The 20,715-nt window shown below is 47.4% G+C and overlaps 1 protein-coding gene across 2 annotated transcripts in view; it reads left to right on the top strand.

Annotated features, from left to right (window-relative positions):
- Nucleotides 1–20,715, top strand: part of Grid1 (glutamate ionotropic receptor delta type subunit 1) — a 652,399-nt gene that overhangs the window by 164,448 nt on the left and 467,236 nt on the right. For both annotated transcript variants that reach the window (XM_033761721.1, XM_033761719.1), the window contains exon 3: nucleotides 18,362–18,567. In XM_033761721.1, coding sequence (XP_033617612.1) covers nucleotides 18,362–18,567 — 206 coding nt within the window. The remainder of the gene's footprint in view (nucleotides 1–18,361; nucleotides 18,568–20,715) is intronic.

The raw sequence follows: 20,715 nt of genomic DNA, 5'->3' as shown, positions 1-20,715 counted from the left end.
CAATTTTGTTTGTGAAATAATCAGTTATGGGTTTGTCTTTGGCATCTGGCCTCCTAAATTCCTGAAAATGTAATAGTGGGCTCTCACGAGGTGGTACAAGCTTGCTCTGGCACACTGTGTGAGTGTGCCCATAAGTGTGTGCACTTGAGTCTGAATGTATGCATGTGTGTGCATGTGGATTAAGCGGGGTGGGGTCCCTTGCACCTGTCATCATGCCTGTGCTGAGCTCCTTCTTGTCTCCCCAATTCCCTTGACCCAGCCACCAGCCATGGCAGGCAGAACCCGCCTCTGTCCCTGTTGTGGTTTGTGTCTAGATGACACCCGAGAGCCTCATGCAGTCTTTTTCAGAGTCTGGAGTGTGTGATGCTGGGGTTACTAAACCATTACCTAATCCTGGTGGTCTGAATAAGATAAAAGGGGCAGAAAGACACCGTTAAAGCCCCTTGTTACCTCTGCTACCTTGCATGTGCAATGCCTGTTTGCTGTCCCTGCTTTGGAGTCAGTTGGTTAGGGACTGGAACCTCTATAAACTGTAAATTAAATAAACCTCTTCCCCTTTAGTTTTGGGTGTTGGATATTTTGTTTCAGGATTGAGACAAGAGAAGCTAACACAGTCACCCTGTCCCTTCCTGTGCTCCCCTTTCCAGCTGAAAGCTGAAGCTGCCTCCTGCCCCCACCAACTGGCCTCACCTGCATGTTTGGGCTGGGTTCTCTCAGGCCATGGCTTGCTGCTGTCACCAGCCGGTGCCCTTCCACTGAGCCATGAAGTGAAGATTTCAGAATCAAGCCCTTGACCTGCCCTGAATGCTTATCTCGTCTGCGCAAGCCTCAAGCATCCCTGACCCCACTGCACCGGGAATGCCCTGGCCATGCCAGGCTATGCTCCCAGCCCCTGAGCACTTCAAACCCCATTCCCCTGACCCCTTCCATGGAACACTGTCCCAGCTTATGCTCAGCACTGCCCATACTTTGTTTCAGGTAGTGAGGGGTGTCCGGGGGGGGGCTCCTTCTGCAGCTGTGGCCTTCTTGGCAGGGGAGCTATAGGCAGGGGTGGTGGCATCTCTTGAGTGCTTGCTATGGCTTCACTCTCAGATGTGGTTGGTACAGTCTCCTCTGAGTCAGGTTCCAGAGGAGACAAACCCCAGTCAGTATCAGAGAGTAATTATGTAAATCATGCACATAAGTGAAAGCACACTTATCATGAGGTCAGCAGAGAGCCATGAAGGTGGAGCTAGGACTTTTGGGACCAGGAGAATGAGGGGTGGTGGTGAGGGAGAGGGGTCCCTGGAGGGGGCAGTGTCCATGCTGAGCCTTCCCCTTGGCTAGGCTCACTTAAGGGTGCCTTATGCCCAGCAACCAATTAGCTCATTGTAGGTCCCGTTTCACTGAGGCAGTCCTTGAGCTGTGTCTAGGCTGAGGGATGCGTCCACCACCCACCTGTCAGGCTCCAAAGTCCACCCCCTTTCTCTCCTTGGGAGCCCCAGCCCTGTCTAGAAGTGGCCTCTGTGAGACCTGGGCAGCAGCTAATTGGGCTGCATGGCTGTGACCCGGGGTGGCAGGGGGCACTTAGGCACAGAGACAGGCTTAAAGGCTGTGCTACAACCTTGGCTGCCACCCCTCTGTCCTCTATCTCAGGGACCTGGTTTGTGCTGGGAGGTCTCAGCTGACTGGCAGGCCACCTGATGCCCTCCTATCCAGAAATGTCATCATGGCCATCCTGCTACCTATCCTCCTACCCACACAGAGCCATCATTGGGTCTTCGATCCTGGTGGGCCCTTAGTGTGGATGCTCTTCCCTCTTGTCTGGGTGCAGATTTCCTCCTCATCCTGCAAGATCCAACTCCCTGCTCCTGCAGGCTTTCTGGACCTTTATCCCCTGAGAACCTGGTTAAACAGACACTTTTCGAGTGTGACTTCCTGTTCCCAGCACATCTCCATATCTTGCTTGCTTTCCTGTATCCCCTGGGCTCCTTGAAGCTTGGGCTGGTGTCTGACCCGTCTCTCTAGCATCCACCATGGGCCACGGCCTACTTGGGCACCAGACAACAGCTGGGGAAAGGGTGGCCAGTCCCAAATGTTGTCACTGGGGAGGTGGGAGTCCTGGACAGTGACTGGCATCCTGCACATGCCTAGGATGCTTGTGGTTCTGGGGGCCAGGGGGCCCTGCTGGGTGGGTCAGTGTTACCCCCCCTGAGCAGATGTGCAGAGGTAGAGCCCAGCCTGGGATGCTTCTGAGTCATCCTGCTCAGGTCAGGGCTGCTGTTTCTAGTCTCCTGGGCTTTTCCTCCTCAGTGATGATTTACAGAACTAATGAAGATACTGCATTTCACTGTGTAATGTCAGTTATTAATACTGATTGCAAATTAGCAGCTGGTAATGACATGCATCACATTTTCATTTTCTTGCTGTTCTTAACAGCAGACTTCAGCATCCTGTGAGGTCTCTCTCGAGCTCTGGGTGCCCAGATGAGGCAGAGGGCTGCTCTGGATGTCTGGGGTGGGGGTTCCCATGCTTTGATCTGGAACAGCGGGCAGAGCATCTTCCAGCATGCAGATCCAAAGTTGCATTCCAGCTCTGTCAGAGCCAGGGGCTTGTGTGCAAATGGGCATAATCTAGAAATTGCCCAGGAGAGGTGCTCAGACCTGAATGAGGGGTGCATACCTTGCACCTAGCTTGGTATTCATGTAAGTTAGGACTGTCAACTTGCCTCCTTCCTGCCCCTTCCAAGGTGCCTTGGCAAGATGGAGAATGTGACTCGAGCTCTGCTTCTGGGGTTGTTTGAGGTGTTGAGCTTGGAGCCCAGTTCTATCTTTTCCTGGTTGGACAAATTCCAGAAAGGCATGAGGCTGTCATGGGGATTAATGAGCCAGTGTTTGTGCAAAGTATTTAGCGTAGTGCCTGGCACAAAGTTAGGCCTTGATATGCCTGTGCTGTGCGCTAATCAGCTTAAGCTGCTGTAGAAACATGTCTTATATGCAGGCATGCCCTTGTAATTCCAGCTACTCAGGAGGCTGAGACAGGAGGATTGCAAATTCAAGGTCAGCCTGGGCAACTTAGCAAGAGCCTGTCTCAAAATAAAAATAAGAAAAGCACTGGAGGTGTAGCTAGCTCAGCACTCCTTGGTTCAACCCCTAGTTCTGGGGGAAAAGTATTGCCATATTTCTTTCTAGAAGTTCTGGACTTCCTGCCTCCATGGGTTATGCCAGTTCCCTTGTTTGGTGAGGGCCTCCTGTTGGTTTGCAGATGGCTGTCTTCACATTGTGTCCCACATGTGCAGGGTGAAAGATCCCGAGTCTGGTCTCTTCCTCTCTTGCAAGGGCAGTCATCCCATTGTGTGGCAGCACCCCATATCCTGAGCACCTCCCAAGGGCTGCACCTTCTGATGCTACCAGGACGAGGATTTGAACCTCTGCATTTTTGGGGACACGAACATCAAACCATGGCATGTGGTCAGTGATTGTCCCACACCACAGACAAGGCCATTGGCCACTGTATTCACAGAAAACAAAGAAAGGCATCTGCTTTGGGGGCCCTTTGGACATTCACATGTCATGGATGGGCATGGGTCCTCGAGAATCATTTATTTAGCCATGCTTTGGGATTGTACTTACATGGGTCTGAGGTCAGGATGGCACCCAGAACTGCCTTAAAACCCAGGTGGGGGTTGCTCCTCTGGTGTTGGAGGGAATCAACCCCCATGGTCTTTGTTTTTCTCTCCTGTGAAGTGCAATAGCTGCAGAGAGGGAGATAAGAAATGGGTGATGTGAGGTTCCGGGGGAAGGAGTTCGAATCTTGCTGGGAGATGCCAGGCTGAGTCTAAATCCAGAAAATCCAACATCTAAAACAGCAGCACTTTTAAAGCCAACTCTAAAAATCTTGGAGGAAAAACTCCTAAAATCAGTACTGAATACCTTGTGAGTGAAAGGTGATAGGACATCAAACTTTATTTGTGAAAATTCTAAGAATCATTAGCATATTACAGATCCTTTAAAAATATGATCTCACTCAGTTGACGAAGGGGAATTGCAAATCAAAGGCACTATTTATTGCAATGGGAATAAGGGACCTGCCAGTTTAAAAAAAATATTGAAAGAGCCAGAGATTTGAAACATGAAGACAGTAGCAGATAAACACTACAGGATTTTCTGCAAAAATACTGGAACCCAACTAGGAACAGAAGTTGGTGAAGAATTATTTTATAAACCCATTTTCATTATAACATGTGTAAAATGCAAATCTTGATCATTATGTAAATTAGTTACTTGGTGTAATTTACTTAATTCAAAGCACTTAATGCAGCGTGGTATGTTTTTTCCAAAGTGCCAGAGTAGACGTTTATTTTAAATTGTTTTTAATCTCAGTCTTCCAGCCTGATTACTTAAAATGTTTTTTCCTTGTGTTTGTTTTTTAAATGGAAAGGAGTAGAGCTTGGTGAGCAAGGAATAGAGCTTGGTGCTCTGGCCAGCCCATGGCTTGATCTGAGCTAGGAATGGGCGGAGGCCTTGTGGGGACCCCTGAGTCTGACTTGGATGTGCCTCACAAATGTACACACAGGGAATCATCCTGTCGACCCCACCTGCCCCGAATCTGCCCTCATGTGCATTTGTGGCTGGTCCTGAAATCTGCTTGAGTGGAATTTTTTCTGAACACTACTGACCCTCATTAGAGGCAGACATTGTCCCCTTTCTGGGAGAGTTTTCAGTGGCAGACCTTCCCCTTCACTGCTTTAGAACTTTGAAATTTCCGTTATTGTAGAAGGGAGTGGTGACCTTTTTAGTCTTATTGTGTCATCTGGTCGTTGGGTTGGCACCTCCTTTCTCCGTGAGCCTGTAGAACAAGAGAGATGATTTGCTCCTTTGGGGACCTTCTGGGGTGTTTCCCACACTGAGATGGAGGTTGAAAAGAGCCACAGCACCTTGCGACTGTTTGGCACCTCGCAGCTGAAATGTAAGGAGCAAGGTGGGGTGGCTCTGTTTTGGGGACAAAGAAGTGGGAGCAGATGGATTATTGTCCACAGCCACCCAGTTAGCAAGGGTGGATTTGAACCCATGCTGATGATTTTTCTGTGCACCCCTGCAGGAGTGGGCACAGGGCTGCTTTGCGTCCTTTCCAGAGCTCTGAGACCCAGGCTGCCATGCAGGAAGGGGGTTTATTTATTTCTGGCTTGGATGATAAAAGTGATATGTATTAATGGCGTACACCTTGATATGTAGAGACACACATGTGCACACAGACATGCACACACACACATACACACACCGTGCAACACACAGGTCAAGCTTTTTTTTTTGGTACTGGGGATCGAACTCAGGTCCTTGTGCTTGTCAAGACTTTTAACATATGCATGAGCTCTTTTTTTTTTAATTGAGTTTATTGGTACAATCTAGGTATACATTACAGTTACATTCATTATTGGGAACTTGTACCTTTACATGACAGGTCTTGGTTCTCATTTTTTCCCCTTGTGCCTGCCCTCCCTTCACGCCCTCCTCCCCTTCCCATTTATAAACACTTTATTTCCATTTTTTCAATTTCTCATATTTTTTTCCTCTCCCTTATTGCCTTTCCCCCACCCTTCCCACTTTCCCTACACCTTTAGCCCTTTACTTCCTATTTCACATTATTAATTATCTCATTAGGATCTTGTGTACTATTATAGTTTTTCACACCAGAGAAACTATTTGGTATTTCAGTTAAAGAAATCTCTGTATGAACATTAAAAATAAGGAATCCTAAAATAAAACTAAAAAAGGAAAGTAAAAGAGAAAAGGCAATGATGTAAGATTAAAATAATCATTAATTCTGAAGATGAAAATGGTCCCTGAACATATTTAAATTGCTTCTTGCTTTTGTAGTTTTATATTATTCTTTTTTCCCATTATTTAGAGAATACTTTATTAGTTTCTGTAATCAAATCCACATAGATATGACCTTACATATTTAATACAGTGCATTACCCCTGTACAAATGGAAAAAAATTAATATTTCTAGACCAATATGGCTGTTAATTTCTGTACAATGTCAACTTAACACTGTAACTTGGGATAACTTTTTCCAAGGTCAACAGCACAGTTAAAATTTCCCAAAATTCAAATGATATATGTGTGTGTGTGTGTGTGTGTATTTATATAAAAAGACCAACAATAGCAGTATGTTATGCAGCAATAGCAGTGACAGCTTTTCCAGGTTCTGCAGTCATCTGAACAAAAATTATAGACATTCAGCACACTCCATTAAAAAAACAAAAAGAAAGAAACAAAGAAAAGAATAATACCCAGAAAACAGCAAAGTTCTGTTGCTGTTGTGGTACCTGGCACCATTTTTTTTATTAGCATCTTAATCATCATCTGGAAAGAGAACATTCTAGAGTAACATCATTAAACATAGCTCTGACAAAGCATGGTCACTACTATGTATCATAAAGCAGGTACAAGATATTTTACATTCACAGAGGTATGATACAGTACTGTACTACATCTCTAATACTACAATCAGTTTTGGTTTGAAATTTACTTTGTCTGCAAATAAGATTGCTACCCCTGCTTTTTTCTGGGCTCCTGTCACATGGAGAATTGTTTTCCATCCTTTCACTTTCAGTCTATGGGCTTCGTTTTGCACTAGGTGTGTTTCTTGTATATAACATATTGTTGGATTTTGCTTCTTATTCCATTCTGCCAGTCCATTTCTCTTGATTGGAGAGTTGAGGCCATTGACATTGATGGCTATAATTGATATGTACTGACTTATTATTATTGACATGTTATTGGCCTTTTGTTGACTCTTTTTACTTTTTCACCATCTCCTTTTAGTTTCTTGCCTTGCCTATTTGATTTGCTCTGTTGGGCCTCATGGAGTTGTTACCTTCATTGTCTTTTTCTAGGATCTTGTTTAGAATTGCTTGTAGTGCTGGTTGGTATTCATGTAGTTTCTCAGGTCTTCTTTGTCGTGGAAGTGTCTTATTTCCCCATCCATTTTGAAAGAGAGTTTTGCAGGATACATCAGTCTAGGTTGGAGGTTGTTCTTTTTTAGTAATTGAAATATCTCACTCCAGGCTGTCCTTGCCCCAAGGGTTTGTGTTGAAAAGTCTGCTGTGATTCTGAATGGGCTTTCCTTTGCATGTGATTTGTTTCTTTTCTGTTACTGGTTGTAGTATTTTGTTCTTCTGTTGGGTTTCTGGGATCTTGATTATTATATGTCTAGGTGTAGATTTTTTTTTTTGATTGTGAGTAGTTGGGGTATTATATGCCTCAGTTATCTGAATATCACATTCTTCCCCTCTGGGAAGTTTTCTGTCATCAATTCTGTGAACAGCTTTTTAAAGTCATTTGTATTTTCTCCTGCTACTTCATGGATTCCTATCAGTCTTAATGTTATTCTTCTTTGCAACATCTAGGAGTTGTTGGATCAATTTCTCATGATAGCCTACTGTTTTTAAGAGACCTCTCTTTTCATGTTCACTGACTGCAATATCTGAGATTCTATCTTCACATTCTTTTATTCTGTTGCGTACACTTTCAGTGGAGTGTTTAATCTCCTGGATATCTGTTTGAATCTGTTTTATGGATTCCATTTCTTTCCTATGTTGAGCGTTTATTGTTTCCATTTCTTTCTTAGGCTGGGCCTTCATGGCTTCTATCGTGGTCCTGAGCTCATCTATTTTTTTGTCAGTTTCTGTTCTAGAATCTCGAATCATGACTTTCATTTTGTTCACTATCTCTATGGTTATCTGGGAAATTATTTCTGTTTTGAATTTTTCTAGAGCCTGATTGATCTGTTTTGTTACTTCCTGTGCTTTGAGTTCAGGGTGTCCTGGTGGTTCACTATCGGCCTTTTCATCCTCATTTGCCCTACTGTTTGCCATTGGTGAACTGGAAGTCTGTCTTTGTGTCTTGCTTAAGTGTTTTCTCATTTTTATTTTTGTTGTCGGGCTGTCCTTGGTTTAATCTCTGGGTTATCACCCAAATATTCCTTATATAGTTGCGCCCTAGCTTCTAGGTCTCAAACGACCCACAGACATTCTCATCTTCATAACATCAGAGCAAACAGCTCATCAAATCCACCACAATCCTTTGTCCCAACTGATACAATCAGCAATACAATATGATCAAGCACAACTTGGAAACTGACCACCTGTGGTAGTCACTAGTCTATCATCCTTAAACCATTTGAATTATATTGCACTCAAGAAGCAGTCCAAGACATGTCTACAGTAAACAAACTTTTCAATATAGTATATTCTCTATTTAGGATGGGGACTCAGATAGAGCTAGGACGCAAGAACACAACTTGGAAACTGACCACCTGCGGTAGTCACTAGTCTATCATCCTTAAACCATTTGAATTATATTGCACTCAAGAAGCAGTCCAAAACATGTCTACAGTAAACAAACTTTTCAATATAGTATATTCTCTATTTAGGATGGGGACTCAGATAGAGCTAGGATGCAAGTCCCCTGATCTCAGTTAGCTGATGGCAGAACCCCATGATGCAGACTGACCTTGGGCTGCAAGGCCCAGATTGAGTTCCCCAACCTCCTGAACAGTTGAACTCCACACTCTTCTACTACAGGTTTCCCACACCCTTTCTTTAAAGATGTTCAAAGTTGGGAACTCAGAAAAATACCCTTTATGACCACCTCTGCCTCTGCAGAGTGGGTCCAAAGACTAGCACAATCAGGAGGTCTGAGAGTGCGTGCGGGGGTGGGGGAGTGGTGGTGGTGGTAGTTAGGGGAGTTGTGGGGGTTCAGGCCTAGGGCAGCTACCTTCCTGGTGCTGGAGTGATGGCAGCTCCGGGCGGGAGCGCCATGAGCTCTTATATTTGCCAGTTTTTGTGGTTATAGGCTTAAAATCTACTTTTTGCAGTTTTCAAATATATAATGTATTATTAATTATAGTTATTATTTGCACAATAAATCTCCCAAATTTATTCTTCTATCTAAAACTGAAAGTCAGTGTCCTTCAACCAACATCTTCCCCATTTCTGTAAACCCCAGCCTTTGGTAACCACCATTTAATTCCCAATTTCTGTGAGTTCTACTTTTCTATACTCCACATACAAGAGAAATCATGTGCTATTTGCCTTTCTATGTCTGGCTTATTTCATTTAATGTAATGTGCTCCAGATTTTAATCCTTTTTTAGGTGAATAGCACTCTGTGGTGTACACATACTGTGTTCTTTATCTATCCATTTTGGTTGTTTGTTGTTTGTTGCTGGAAATTAATACCAGGCCTTCACACTGAGATGCATCCCAGACCTTTTCTTTTTCTTTTTAAATTTTGAGACAGGCTCTCACTAAGTCACTAAGTTTCCCAGGCTAGGTTTGAACTTGCACTCCTCCTGCTCCAGCCTCCTAGTGGGCTGGGATTATGGATTGTACCACCAAGCCTGGCTCAGTCCATCTGTTGGTGAACACATAAGCTGTTTCCATATTTGGGCTATTGTGAATCATGCCACACTGGACACTGGAGTTTTAATATAGGTCTTATTATTATTTAGGTATGGTGAGGCCAACAGGTCAGGAAGAGCTAATGCTGAAAGCGGAGTTTGTTATATTCACAGATCCTGAGAGGAGGGCAGTCCATGCCTTGGGTCACATAGGGAGGCAGGGAGCCTTATCGTGGTGTCCCTGGGGGAGTGCAGGAGAGACCGATGAGCGGTTTAGGATGGGCTGCTTTGGATAATTATCATAGCCCTGGGCATGGGCTGTCCCTAGGTGCCTGGTCCCTGACCCCAGGGTGACTCGGACAGGTGGACAGGGCCTATCATGTGAGAACCCATAGGAAAGATGGTTGGGATATGGGCTCAGGATGGCCTGGCTTGCATATGGGGTGCTCTGAGGTCCCTGTCCCACATCAGGGCATTCCCTCTGTGGTCGGCAAGGCACCAGATGTGAATCACCAGAACATGAAATGAAAGACATGGCTAGTGCAGAGGTTGAGCTTTTGAGGGTGGGAGTGGGAGGTCACTCTGTAGGACCCCCCAGCTCCACCTGGACTGTGGTCTGGGCAGCTGGGATTGGTTGGCCTAGTGCTTTGCCTGACTTCCATAGTCATGTATATGGATCCACTGCAATGCATTCATTCATTTATGGAATGCAGCCTGTGAACCAAACCCATCCCAGTGCAGAGGAGGCCTTGAGGAAATGACGGAAGGGAACCATACTGGGCTTTGGCAAGTCTTACCTGCAGCCCTGCACCTTCTAGGACAGAGCTGGGAAGTCAGCCTCAGATGGGGCTCAGGGGCTGTTTGAGGAGGGAAGGAAGGAAGGTAGGGAGGAGGAAGAAAAAGAAAAGGAAAAACAAAAGAAGGAAAGGAAGAGGGTAGGAAGGCAGGAAGGAAGAGAAAGAAAAGGAAAATGAAGGAAGGAATGGGAAATGAGAAGAAAAGGAAGGAAGAAAGGGAGGGGGGAAGGGAGGGAGAAAAGGAGGGAAAGAGGAAGGAAAGAAGAAAGAAAGGATGGAAGTAAGGGAGGGTGGGGAGGAGCTGGACGTCATGGGCAGATGAGGCACCGCAAGGGTTGTGGCGAAAAGCAAGGGTGCTCCTGGTGGCTGGAGCCACAGCACATGGGTCTTAGTGATCTCTTTTCTCAGAAATAGTGGCTGCCTCCTCCCCTAGACCTGGCTCCCCTCACTCCCTGTTGCTCTAGCTGCTCCACATCTGGGATAGGGACCGTGAGAGTGGTATCTGCCTTTGGGGGTGAGCAGGGAAGGAGGGGAGGAACTGCCCAGGGTCTTAGGAAGCAACCAGAATGACGGGCAGGCTACATCTGGGAAGAGGTTTCAAGCATATCTTTGGGAGCTCAGATAGGAAAGAAGTATAAAAAATATCTACAGAATCAAAGTTGTCTCTCAGCTTTTGCAAAATTTGCCAATAATCCCTGGAGTCTTGTGATTGTGAACTCCATCTGGGGCGAGGTGGTAGGCTTCATACCTAGATGGTGTGCATTGCAGATGGTAAAATATTCCTCCTAAGTACTCTCTGTGCCGGGCCTTTCTTGGAAATTGAAATTGTAGGGGAGGCAATTGGAAATATGTTCTTTCATTTCAATTACTTTCCAGAAAATAGTATTTAAATTACCCAGTGACTGTTTGATCTTTATCAAAGAAGTCGAGTGATAGTCACAACTATAATCTTAGATTTTGGAGAAACTTTCCCAGTGTCACTTCCATGCCTTCATGGATGTGTCATGCTGTGTCTGCTGCCATCATGCTGGGCTTCAGGCTGGGGCTTGTTTGGTTCAATTCAATCCACAAAGTTTTTTTTTTTTTTTTTTTTTTTAGGTGGTACTAGGGATAGAATCTAGGGTCTTTGCACCGAGCTCTATCGCTTACCCTTTGTTACATGTTATTTTTGAGATGGAATTTCGCTAAGTTGCTAAGTTGGACAGGCTGGGCTGACACTTTTGGTCCTCCTGTTCTAGCCTCCCAGAGTGCTGGGATCACAGGCCTTTGCACTGCACTTGGTTTTCACAAACTTTTAATATTCTGCCTCTTCACTAGACACTGAACCTTGAGTTGGATAGGGAAATAAAGTAGACTCAGTTCATACTTCTTATAGCACATTATCTAATTTTGTGTGTTAATATTACTTAATATTGAAAGAAGGGAATGGAATTAATATGAGAAAATGAAAAAAATGGAAACAAAGTCTTTGAAGGTAGGTAGGCAGGGAGAGGTTGAAGGGAGGGCAGGGGAATGGGGAAAACTAAGAACCAAGATGGATTATGTAAAGGTGCAAATTTCCAGTGATTACATTGTATACCTTAAATGTACCAGTAAAATTAACTTGAGAATAGTTAATGTTATTACACTTGAGGAAGGTGTGAATGATGATGACTGGATCTGAGATGACTCCAGAAAGAAAATGTGGTTTCAACTTGGTCTTGATGAAGAAATGGAACTCTGCAGATTTCAAAGTAGGAGCACCCAGGTAGGAGGTGCCTGCATGAGTGTGTGTGTGTGTGTGTGTTTGTGGTATCCACCGAGGGGCAAAGATTTTCTTTCCTTGCAACACAAGCTTCTTTGTTTGTGATGGCTGTGGTGGTAGTGATAGTAACACAAAAAGAAAAATGGAAAAAGCTATTAGGACCAGATGTCTCTTAGTCCAAACTAAGATTCACAGTATTTTGTGTATATCACTAAAGTCTCTAGACAGTTTTCTGCTTGCTTATAATTTGATTGACTGATGCTTTTGAGGATATTAATTTGTCAACTTTTAATAAGCTTTTGTTACTTGTTGAAGATTAGAGGCAGGCTATGTTATGAGCAGATGTGATCTTAAGAGAGAACATTCTAGAAGAAAGCATTAGCAACCAGACATCATGGTGCCTGATGGAGACTGTTGTAGAAGTTCCATGGGAGCAGTTGGTGGGGAACCTGGGAAGTGGGGATGGTGGCAGTGGTTCAAGGTGGGCTAGCCAATCTAGAGCATGGATCTCCATTGAAGTGTCTCAGAGATGTGACAACAAATATGGGGGGTTAAGATGAGGGAAGCCCGGGATTGACTGAGAATGTGCCCAGGAGTGTGTTTGGGGAAGCAGTCCGGGAAATGGGGGGACCAGGAGAGGAAGATATTGTCTGAAAGCCCAGGGAAGAGGGCTGCAGGTTGGTCACAGGCTGGACACTCTTGATACCCATGGAAGACAGAGATGAGAAGGGTCTGCCATGTGTTGATGACTTTGGAGGAGCTTTCTAGTACAGTGACTTGGGTGAGGTAGACTCTGGTGGTGGTGGGGAACAGGCCACTGGCCTGGAAATGCCAGCACTAGGTAATCCATGTTCTCCCCTCTGTCCCTGGCAGTCCCTGGTGCTCATTCACTCTTAGCTGCAGCCCATTTTGGATGAGCAAAACTTGTCCTCATTTGTGTCCAAGAGACCTCCTTCTGGAACTTTCTATGTGCAGTGGCTTCTTTCTGGAATGTTCTTCCCCATCCATTTCCAGGGCTGTCCCCTCCTTGCCTACACCCCTTATCACCATTGGAAAGTATCTGTTTAATCACTGTTTATCTGTTTTCAGCCCCCAGCATGTTAGTCTTGCTGCAGTGAGGACACTGTGGCTCACTGGGTGTGGCTGGCACCCACGGGAGGGGCCCCCCACAGGGAAACCACCCAGGGGACATGGAAACAGTATGCATGAGCAGCTCGGCTGGAGGACTTGAGCAGGATTGGGGACTGGAAAGACTTTTGGCAATGTGAGCCTTTGTGAACCCCAAAACAGGGGCCAGAAGAAGCCTGGGTGGGGACAGTGTGGGTCCAAGGCCTGTCTGTCTTGGGTGTCACAATGTCATATTCCCCATAGGAAGAGTTCCCTGTGCCCTGGGCACCCTCCCATCTCTAGGGGGAAGAATTCCTGTCTGACAACTTCTCTGAACATTTCCTGCAATTCATCCCGTTGAGATCTAGGAACCTCTCCCCTTCTGATACACCTTCCCCACAACCACAGTGGCTTCTTGGGGGTTGGATGGGTGTGGCTGGTTGGGCACCAGCCTCCAGGAAGGAGGTGGGGCTGGCCCATCGGCACAGGAGTTTGCTGGGAGGTCTGGGCCAAGAGCAGGAGCTCTGTGCCAGCTGCTCCACTGCTCTGTCCCCAGTCTGCCCTCTTAAGGGTTTCTCCCTGTCCTGGACAGCTGGCTTTGTGAGGAGGATGGAGTAAGGCAGCATTGCAAACTCTTTCTTTTTCTTTTTTGGAGGGAGTCAAATATATTTTATTTTTATTAGTGCATATCTGTACTATATAATGATTGTGGGGAGTTGGCACATGTACATGATACATCTTAATTATTCTTGTACCCCCTTCCCCTCCCCTTCCTCCCTCTCCCCCATCTCTTGATCCCTTTCCATTTGCAAGAGGTCTGTCTCCCTGTTTCCTGTGATCTGTCTTTTTCTTTGCTCTTTAGTTCCTTTATACTTTGGGTTTCTCCTGTTAGAGAAACCATGCGATACTTAAGCCGTGCATCTGATTCAGTTCCCCAGACATCGAGGACTCTGTTTCTAACATAGGGAGGGCTACTTCTGCTGTGGAGAAGTGGGCTTTCCTGGCCTGGTTCCTGGAGAATGGGCAGGTGGGCTGCAAAGTTGGCCTGTGCTCCTGCTGGCTGCTCTGCCTCCACCCTCCCCCAGCAGTTGCATAAGAGCTCCTGGGAGAACAGGCTGAGAATTGACCTTTTCGGCTTAGTGGGAGCAGGCAGTTGCAGCCAGGGGCTGAGATCCCTCGGGAAAGCAGCCTTCAGCTGACATCACTAATTCCAGGAGTGCGGCACCCGCCACTGCTGATGTGGCTGAAACTTTCTCTGATGGCTCAGCCCACTGGGGCTGCCTGAACACAGCCGGAAGTCCAGTAGCTAAGGGTGGACAGCACCTCTGAGGGCTTTCATTTTCCATGTCCTGTGTGTACATGTGGGTCCCCAGACAGTTGCCACCTGCCCCTGTCACCTGCAGGTCCAGGAGGAGAGGAAGCAGTCCTGTGGGTTGACATGGCTTCAGGCAGGGGGACCTCAGAGAAGGGGCTGAAGGGTACTTCTCTCCCAGCCTGAGAGGCCTGGCCATGCTGATATGGTGCATGAGGTCCCCAGGGCTACACGGGTGACCCTCCCGGACTCAGGAGCTGTGTGGGCTGTCTCGGTGCACATAGCATGTGAATGTGCGGAAGGAGACTCTGCAGACAGGGACAGTCTCTGCCACTAGGAAGACTCACAGTGGCCCTGGAAGATGCTAAGACGAGTGGGGGCTGGTAGATGGGGGTCTCAGAGTCCCACTTTTATGCCTGTTCTGTCAGCTATATGCAGATCTGGGTCATGGCCAAGGCCATGGAACTTTGAGGATAATTGGTGTCCTGGGGAAGGGACAGGGTTGCAGAAGCTGCCAGTGGACATAAGACATTGCTCACACTCAACTCCCTGGGGACAATGGTAAGGGACAAAATGGTGGGATGCGTTTGGCAAGGTCCAGACTGTCTTTCATTTCCATTTTTATGAGAAATACCAGATCTAGTACCAGGCTGACCTTGGCCTATCAGCTAGTTATTGCTGGAAGCAAACCACCCCAAATTTAGTGGCTCAGAACAGGAATCATTTGTTATTCTTGATGAGTCTGTAGTTTACACAGGCAGCTCTGCTCTGGCCTTGTACTTGTGTCTGAATTTGGTGGTGTGTGGCTAGGGTAGCTGCTGGGGACAGTCTGATTCCTCCCACCTGCTTCTGCACCCCTCCAGCAGGCTTGCCCAGGATGTCCAAGACCAGAAATTAAAACTCACATTCATTCAATGGACTTCAAAGTGGCTGGGAAAAGGCATAAGAATAGGGATGCTCTTACCAGAGTCCTGAAGGCAGCTGGTCTCTCTGGGACACAGTTTACCCAGCTCTGGGTAGTAGGTGGTGTCTCCAGGAAGTGCCCTGTGACAGGACTTCCTGTGATCACCTCTCTCCTGAGATCCATATCTGCACCACCCAGCATGGTGACCAGCAGCCAGAGGATGCTGTTGAATGGTTGAAATGCAGCTCCTACAACTGAGTAGCTAGGTGTGAATATTTGTTTTATTTTAATTAATTTAATAAACTAATTTATTGATAAAAACTTAAATAGCCACAGGTGGCTAATAGCTGTATTTTGGGGCCCTCCAGACCAAGGAAGAAACTGTCATTAGCATTGGTAGGAAGCGGTCAGGTGCCAGGCACAGGGGCCTGCTGCTGGCATAGGCACAGTGTCACTCAGGCCCGAGGCATTCTCCAGCTTCCAGTGCCAGGTGTGAGCGGTGCCATGCCCAGGACAGGGCAGGCCTCGGGCTGACACCAGGCTGAAATGTCTAGTTGGGCTCCGTGGTCCTCTCTGCCTTGAAGTATCTGTGCGCACGTGCTCTGTCACTCCTTCTGACAGGTTACGAAGATTCCATATCAATCTGTGCCAGGCTTATTTCACTAAGCACAGCATCCTTCAGGATTATTCACCTTGTGACAAATGATAGAACTTGATCATTTTTTGTGGCCTAATAGTATTCTGTTGTGTGTCTACACCACATTTTCTTTACGCATGCACCAGTTGGACTCATAGGTTGATTCTGTGTCTTCACTATGATAGATAGTGCTGTAATAAACATATACTGAATGATCTCACTCAAATGTGGAGCCTAAAAATATTGCTCTCAGAGAAGTGGAGTAAAAAAGTGGTTCCTAGAGGCTGTGGAGGGGCTGAGAAGGGGGTAGAGAAGGATTGGTCAGTGTACAACATTGCAGTTAGAGGAAGAAGTCCTAGTGTTCTGTTGCCCAGAATAGTGACTATGGTTAACAGTATTGTGCTGAATACTGCAAAATTGCTAGATGTGTGGATGGATTAGAGATGTTCTCACCACAAAGAGCTTGTGAATGTCTGAATAATGGATATGCTAATTGCTCTGATTTTCTTCTTACACATGTATGCATGAATTGTGCTTCTTGTATATAATTACTATGTGTCAGTTAAAAACAAAATAAAAAAGAATCAGTTCTTTATCCTCTTCAATTTTTCTTTCATCAGGCCCTGGAGCTGCAGCTCTCCAGGGTCCTGAGCTACATGGCTACTCTGGGACTCAAGGGATGTGGACAGCTGGGATCTGTGGGGCGTTCTGGACACTGAACAGGCAGGAGGCCTTGGTGCTGGCCTTGGTGGGTTAGAGCTCTTGGCATAGGGGGAGCCCTGTGAAGGCCACCTGGGCCTGGCCCTGGTGTCCGTGCTCCCTGGCTCCTCCTCCTTTCTGACTTGGTGGCAGAGCTCTGAGCAGGTGTGTGGCTGTGCTCCTAGGCCAGGCCAGGGGACAGTCTTAGGTCATGGCTGGACTGGAATATGCATGCTATGGGATTTAATATCTGGCACACATTCGTTGCCTCTAGAATGGCCTCCCATAGCACCCTTTTTGCCCACAGATCATCAGGCCCCTGGGACCTAAGCAGGAGGAACCCTGTCCCTCGGAGTCCCATGGAAATGATTGTTGGCATTTTCATCCCCCCTTTATAGATGAGCAAGCAGAAACTCAAAGGGCATGGTTCATTTGCTGGAGAAATTGAGGGTCTATGCTCAAGCCTAAGTGTTGGGGTTCCTTTGTTGGGGAACAGGGACCCTGTGCTCAGCCTCCAGTGCCTTGATCATGACGGCCATGGCACTATGTTTGGTTCTCTATGTCACAGTCTAGCTGGGGACTCACAGTTTGTACTGGTGAGCATGGGGATCCCTATGACAGTGGCCCGCACACTGCTTGCATCTATGATGAGCAGAGTTTATGGAATGGACACAAATATGCAGTTTGGCAGAGGAGCCAGTTGGGAACAGACTGTGCTGAGTTCGAACTGTTTGCTGTGGTTTTGATTCTCAGTGATTGTATGGGCCAGGACCTGCCCAGGGGTGCCCCAGTTTGTGGGAAGAGTGGGACAGATAGTCCCAGGTAGAGCATCCGAGGGTCAGCCTTGGAAGATGGATGCCAGGATAGGCCAAAGGAGATGTTCCAGGCTGGGAAGCAAAGGCCTAGCTTTGGGTTGGCTGGTGCCAGAAAGGCAACTCAACTTGGCCTCTGTAAAACATATTGGTTCTTAGACCAGAGAGGCTCAGGCACAGGACTTGGAGGCATGGGTGACATTGCCAGGATGGTCTCTCCCTCTCAGGCCTGCTTTCCTCTGGCTCGGGTCTCCTTGGGGAAGCCAGGTGGCTTGGATAGCAGGGCTATGTCAGACAATTGGGATGATCACCCCTCGTCCCAGAATGCCCTTCTGCATTCCCATCCCTGGTGATGGGTCCACCAGCCTGCTTTGCAGGGACTCTGCCCGAGGGCCACTTTCTCATCCCTCAACCAGTCAGGACTTGGGGTGAGTTACCCTACCTGGGAAGAACATGGAGAGGGAGGTTTCATCAAGGAAAATCAGATTCCCAAAGCAAGACAGGGTCCCTTGCCTCAGGGGTGGGTGCCATCATATAGGCTGTGACTATCAGAAGACTGAAGCAGGGACCCAAGGCTAGATTGGGCAAGTCCTCGTGTTGGGCCTGCTCTGGCCAGGGTAGGTGGTGCTCTCAGCTTTCCATTGAACGTGGAGAAGCGTCAGCCTCAAGGTGCAGAGGGAATAGGGGCCAGGGAGCTCCCACCCATGTAGCCAGGATAATGGACCTGCCAGGCTGAGGCCCATTTAGGGAGAGAAGAAGTGCTTTTGTGCAGGGTGTGTCACCCTGGGCTGAGCACTGGGAGAGCATTTGGATTAAATTGGGGGTTTTTGGCCTCCATGGACCACTGAAGAAGACTCAGCCCTTGTTTGGGGGATGGGTGGGGTGCCTCAGAGCCATATGCCCTGCAAGGTCTCTTGGTGCTTACAGAGCATTTTCTTTTTCTCCTTTCCTCCCATTGCTCAGATATCCGCGGGCTGCAAAGCTTTCTGGACCAAGCCTCAAGGCTGGGCCTTGATGTCTCTTTACAAAAGGTGGACAAGAACATCAGCCACGTGTTCACCAGCCTTTTCACCACCATGAAGACAGAGGAGCTGAACCGCTATCGGGACACACTGCGCCGTGCCATCCTGCTGCTCAGCCCGCAGGGGGCTCATTCCTTCATCAATGAGGTAGGTCAGAAGGACCAAGGCCACAGGGGCCTGGTGCCAGGGTATGGGGGATGTCTTGGGGGAGGGGGCTGCAGGATGCAGTTCTCTCATGCATAGCTGAAAGGGGTGCTCGGGCCTGTGGGCATTCAGCCACGGCACATGGCCGTGCAGGGGTGGCCTGAGCATAACTTGGTGATGGATTGGTCCCTAGCAGGTGACTGAGGCCTGATTAGCTTCTGAGAGGCTATGGGGTGGCCAGTGGGAAGCCTGATTACAAGTGACTGCCAGAAATTTCTGAGGTTTTTTTTTTCCCTTTTAATTTTCCTCTTTGTTGACAGGTATAAGTGTCTAGGGATGAAATAAATTTCTAGCTCTCTGCAGAGGTGGGCAGGTCTGCCGTGGGATTTGTTAGCAGCTGGAGGAGGTATCTGTTGCCTGTCGTCAAATGATACCTTGTGCATGCCTGTTTCTTTGGTGCTTGAGATAATCACTGTGTGTTTCTTTGAAAAACACCTCTATTAGGGGTTAGGACTTTCTAATGAAGACAGGGCCACTGGTTTAACAAAGGATCCATTCATTTGAGAACAAGCCAGAATGCTCTGAGCTAGAAGGAGCTGGCTGATTGGTGCAGGCCCCAGGGATCTTGTGTCAGAGAGGTGAGGAGGAGGCGGTGGCAGGTCCCTCTCTGGCCTGAGTTGGTTTGGAGAGGGGATACACAGGGATGTGGGGTACCTGGGAGCAGAGTGGACTGAAGAGGTCATGATGGGCAGCTGGGTGCTCCTGCAGTTTCTCTGAGTCTTGGCCCCCTGATCAAAAGCCAAATGAAGAGATGACAGAATTATACTAGTGCCATTTGATGCACTTTGCTTGCTTATTCTATTTTCCCCTCTAATTAATTTTACTCAGAATGTTACCTCATGCCTACAGAACCAGCGTAAAGCCCAACTCTGGAGAATGTAAAACTGGGAACACTAAATTTGGTGCAGTTGGTGGCTGCCCTGGTCCTTTCTGCTAATCAGGTCTGGCGCACGCTGGTGGTCCACTGGGTTGTGATGTCCCCTTGGCAAGTGGCATTTCCACCTGGACACGTTTCCCTGTGGGGAGTGATTCAGTCTTGGGCTCAGCATGCTTATGCGTGTGGCCTTTCTCAGAATGTGCACAGCAGGATGCTTACAAAAGTCTGCTCATGGATGCTTTCTCCTTGCTGTGTACACAGCTGGCATCTGGGTACAGTGGTTACTAATTCCAGGGCCTTCCCTCTTCCTGCTCATTCTTTGCCGTCTCTTCTGGCTGCTTTTCTCCTTGCTACTGCTCTGCTGGGAAGGTGGGGAGTGGAAAGAGTGTTGGTTTTGGAGTTGGACAGATTCGGGGTGGTCTCAGCTGCTCTGCTTACTATTCATGTGGGCTTGGTCAGCTTGTTTGACCTTTGTAGGCCATCATCATGCCTGTAAATTAGAGATGGAGGCGACAGTGACCATGAAGCATTTGGCATAGCTTCTTGAGCAGTAACTGGTCCTTCTGTGCCTATATGCCCACATTTCTCTTCCAGATGAGGGCAGCCCCTTTCTGTCTCCAGGCCCTGCAAATTTCACACACTGCTGAGACTTGCCTAAAGATAGTTTCTAAGTAGTTCATTATTTTAACTCCTATAGTGCTGGATGCACTCACTTGACTCTGGCCTGTTACCTTCTCTGGGTCCCCAAGCTTTTTGCAAAACCTCTGTGTTGCTGGGTACCTTGAGGCTGGGGATGGGGTGGGGCTGCTGTCATTGTCAGGGAAGGGTGACAAGGCCTCAGAAGTGGTGGCAAGAGCCCAAGGGCCAGGACGACATATGGCCTTTGGATGTCTCCCACTCTTGCCTAGGGCCTGTGTGCGAGGTTTGATCTCTGTCCTGACTCTGGGGTGGAGGAAGCTGTCACCTCCTGGGGCCCTGGGTGTGTACTGTCATCAGCACCCTTTGCAGAGGAGGAAGTGAGAAAAGGACCAAGTTAATGACTTGCTTAAAGTCACACAGAGGGCCACTAAGGGACAGAACAGAATTCAAGTCTGGAACTCACCTGTTCTAGAACCCCCCTCTTCTGCAGTGGGGAATGACAGAGAACACAGTGACCTGCACTTTCTGTAGCTGGTGATCATGCTCACTTCCAGGATGAAGACACCATCCAGCTG

This window comes from Fukomys damarensis, unplaced genomic scaffold (genome assembly GCF_012274545.1).
Source record: "Fukomys damarensis isolate Sample0158 unplaced genomic scaffold, DMR_v1.0_HiC HiC_scaffold_1, whole genome shotgun sequence".
Classification (NCBI taxonomy): Eukaryota; Metazoa; Chordata; class Mammalia; order Rodentia; family Bathyergidae; genus Fukomys; species Fukomys damarensis.
The sequence above is the reverse complement of the archived record's forward strand: the minus strand, read 5'-3'. Positions and strand labels throughout refer to the sequence as shown.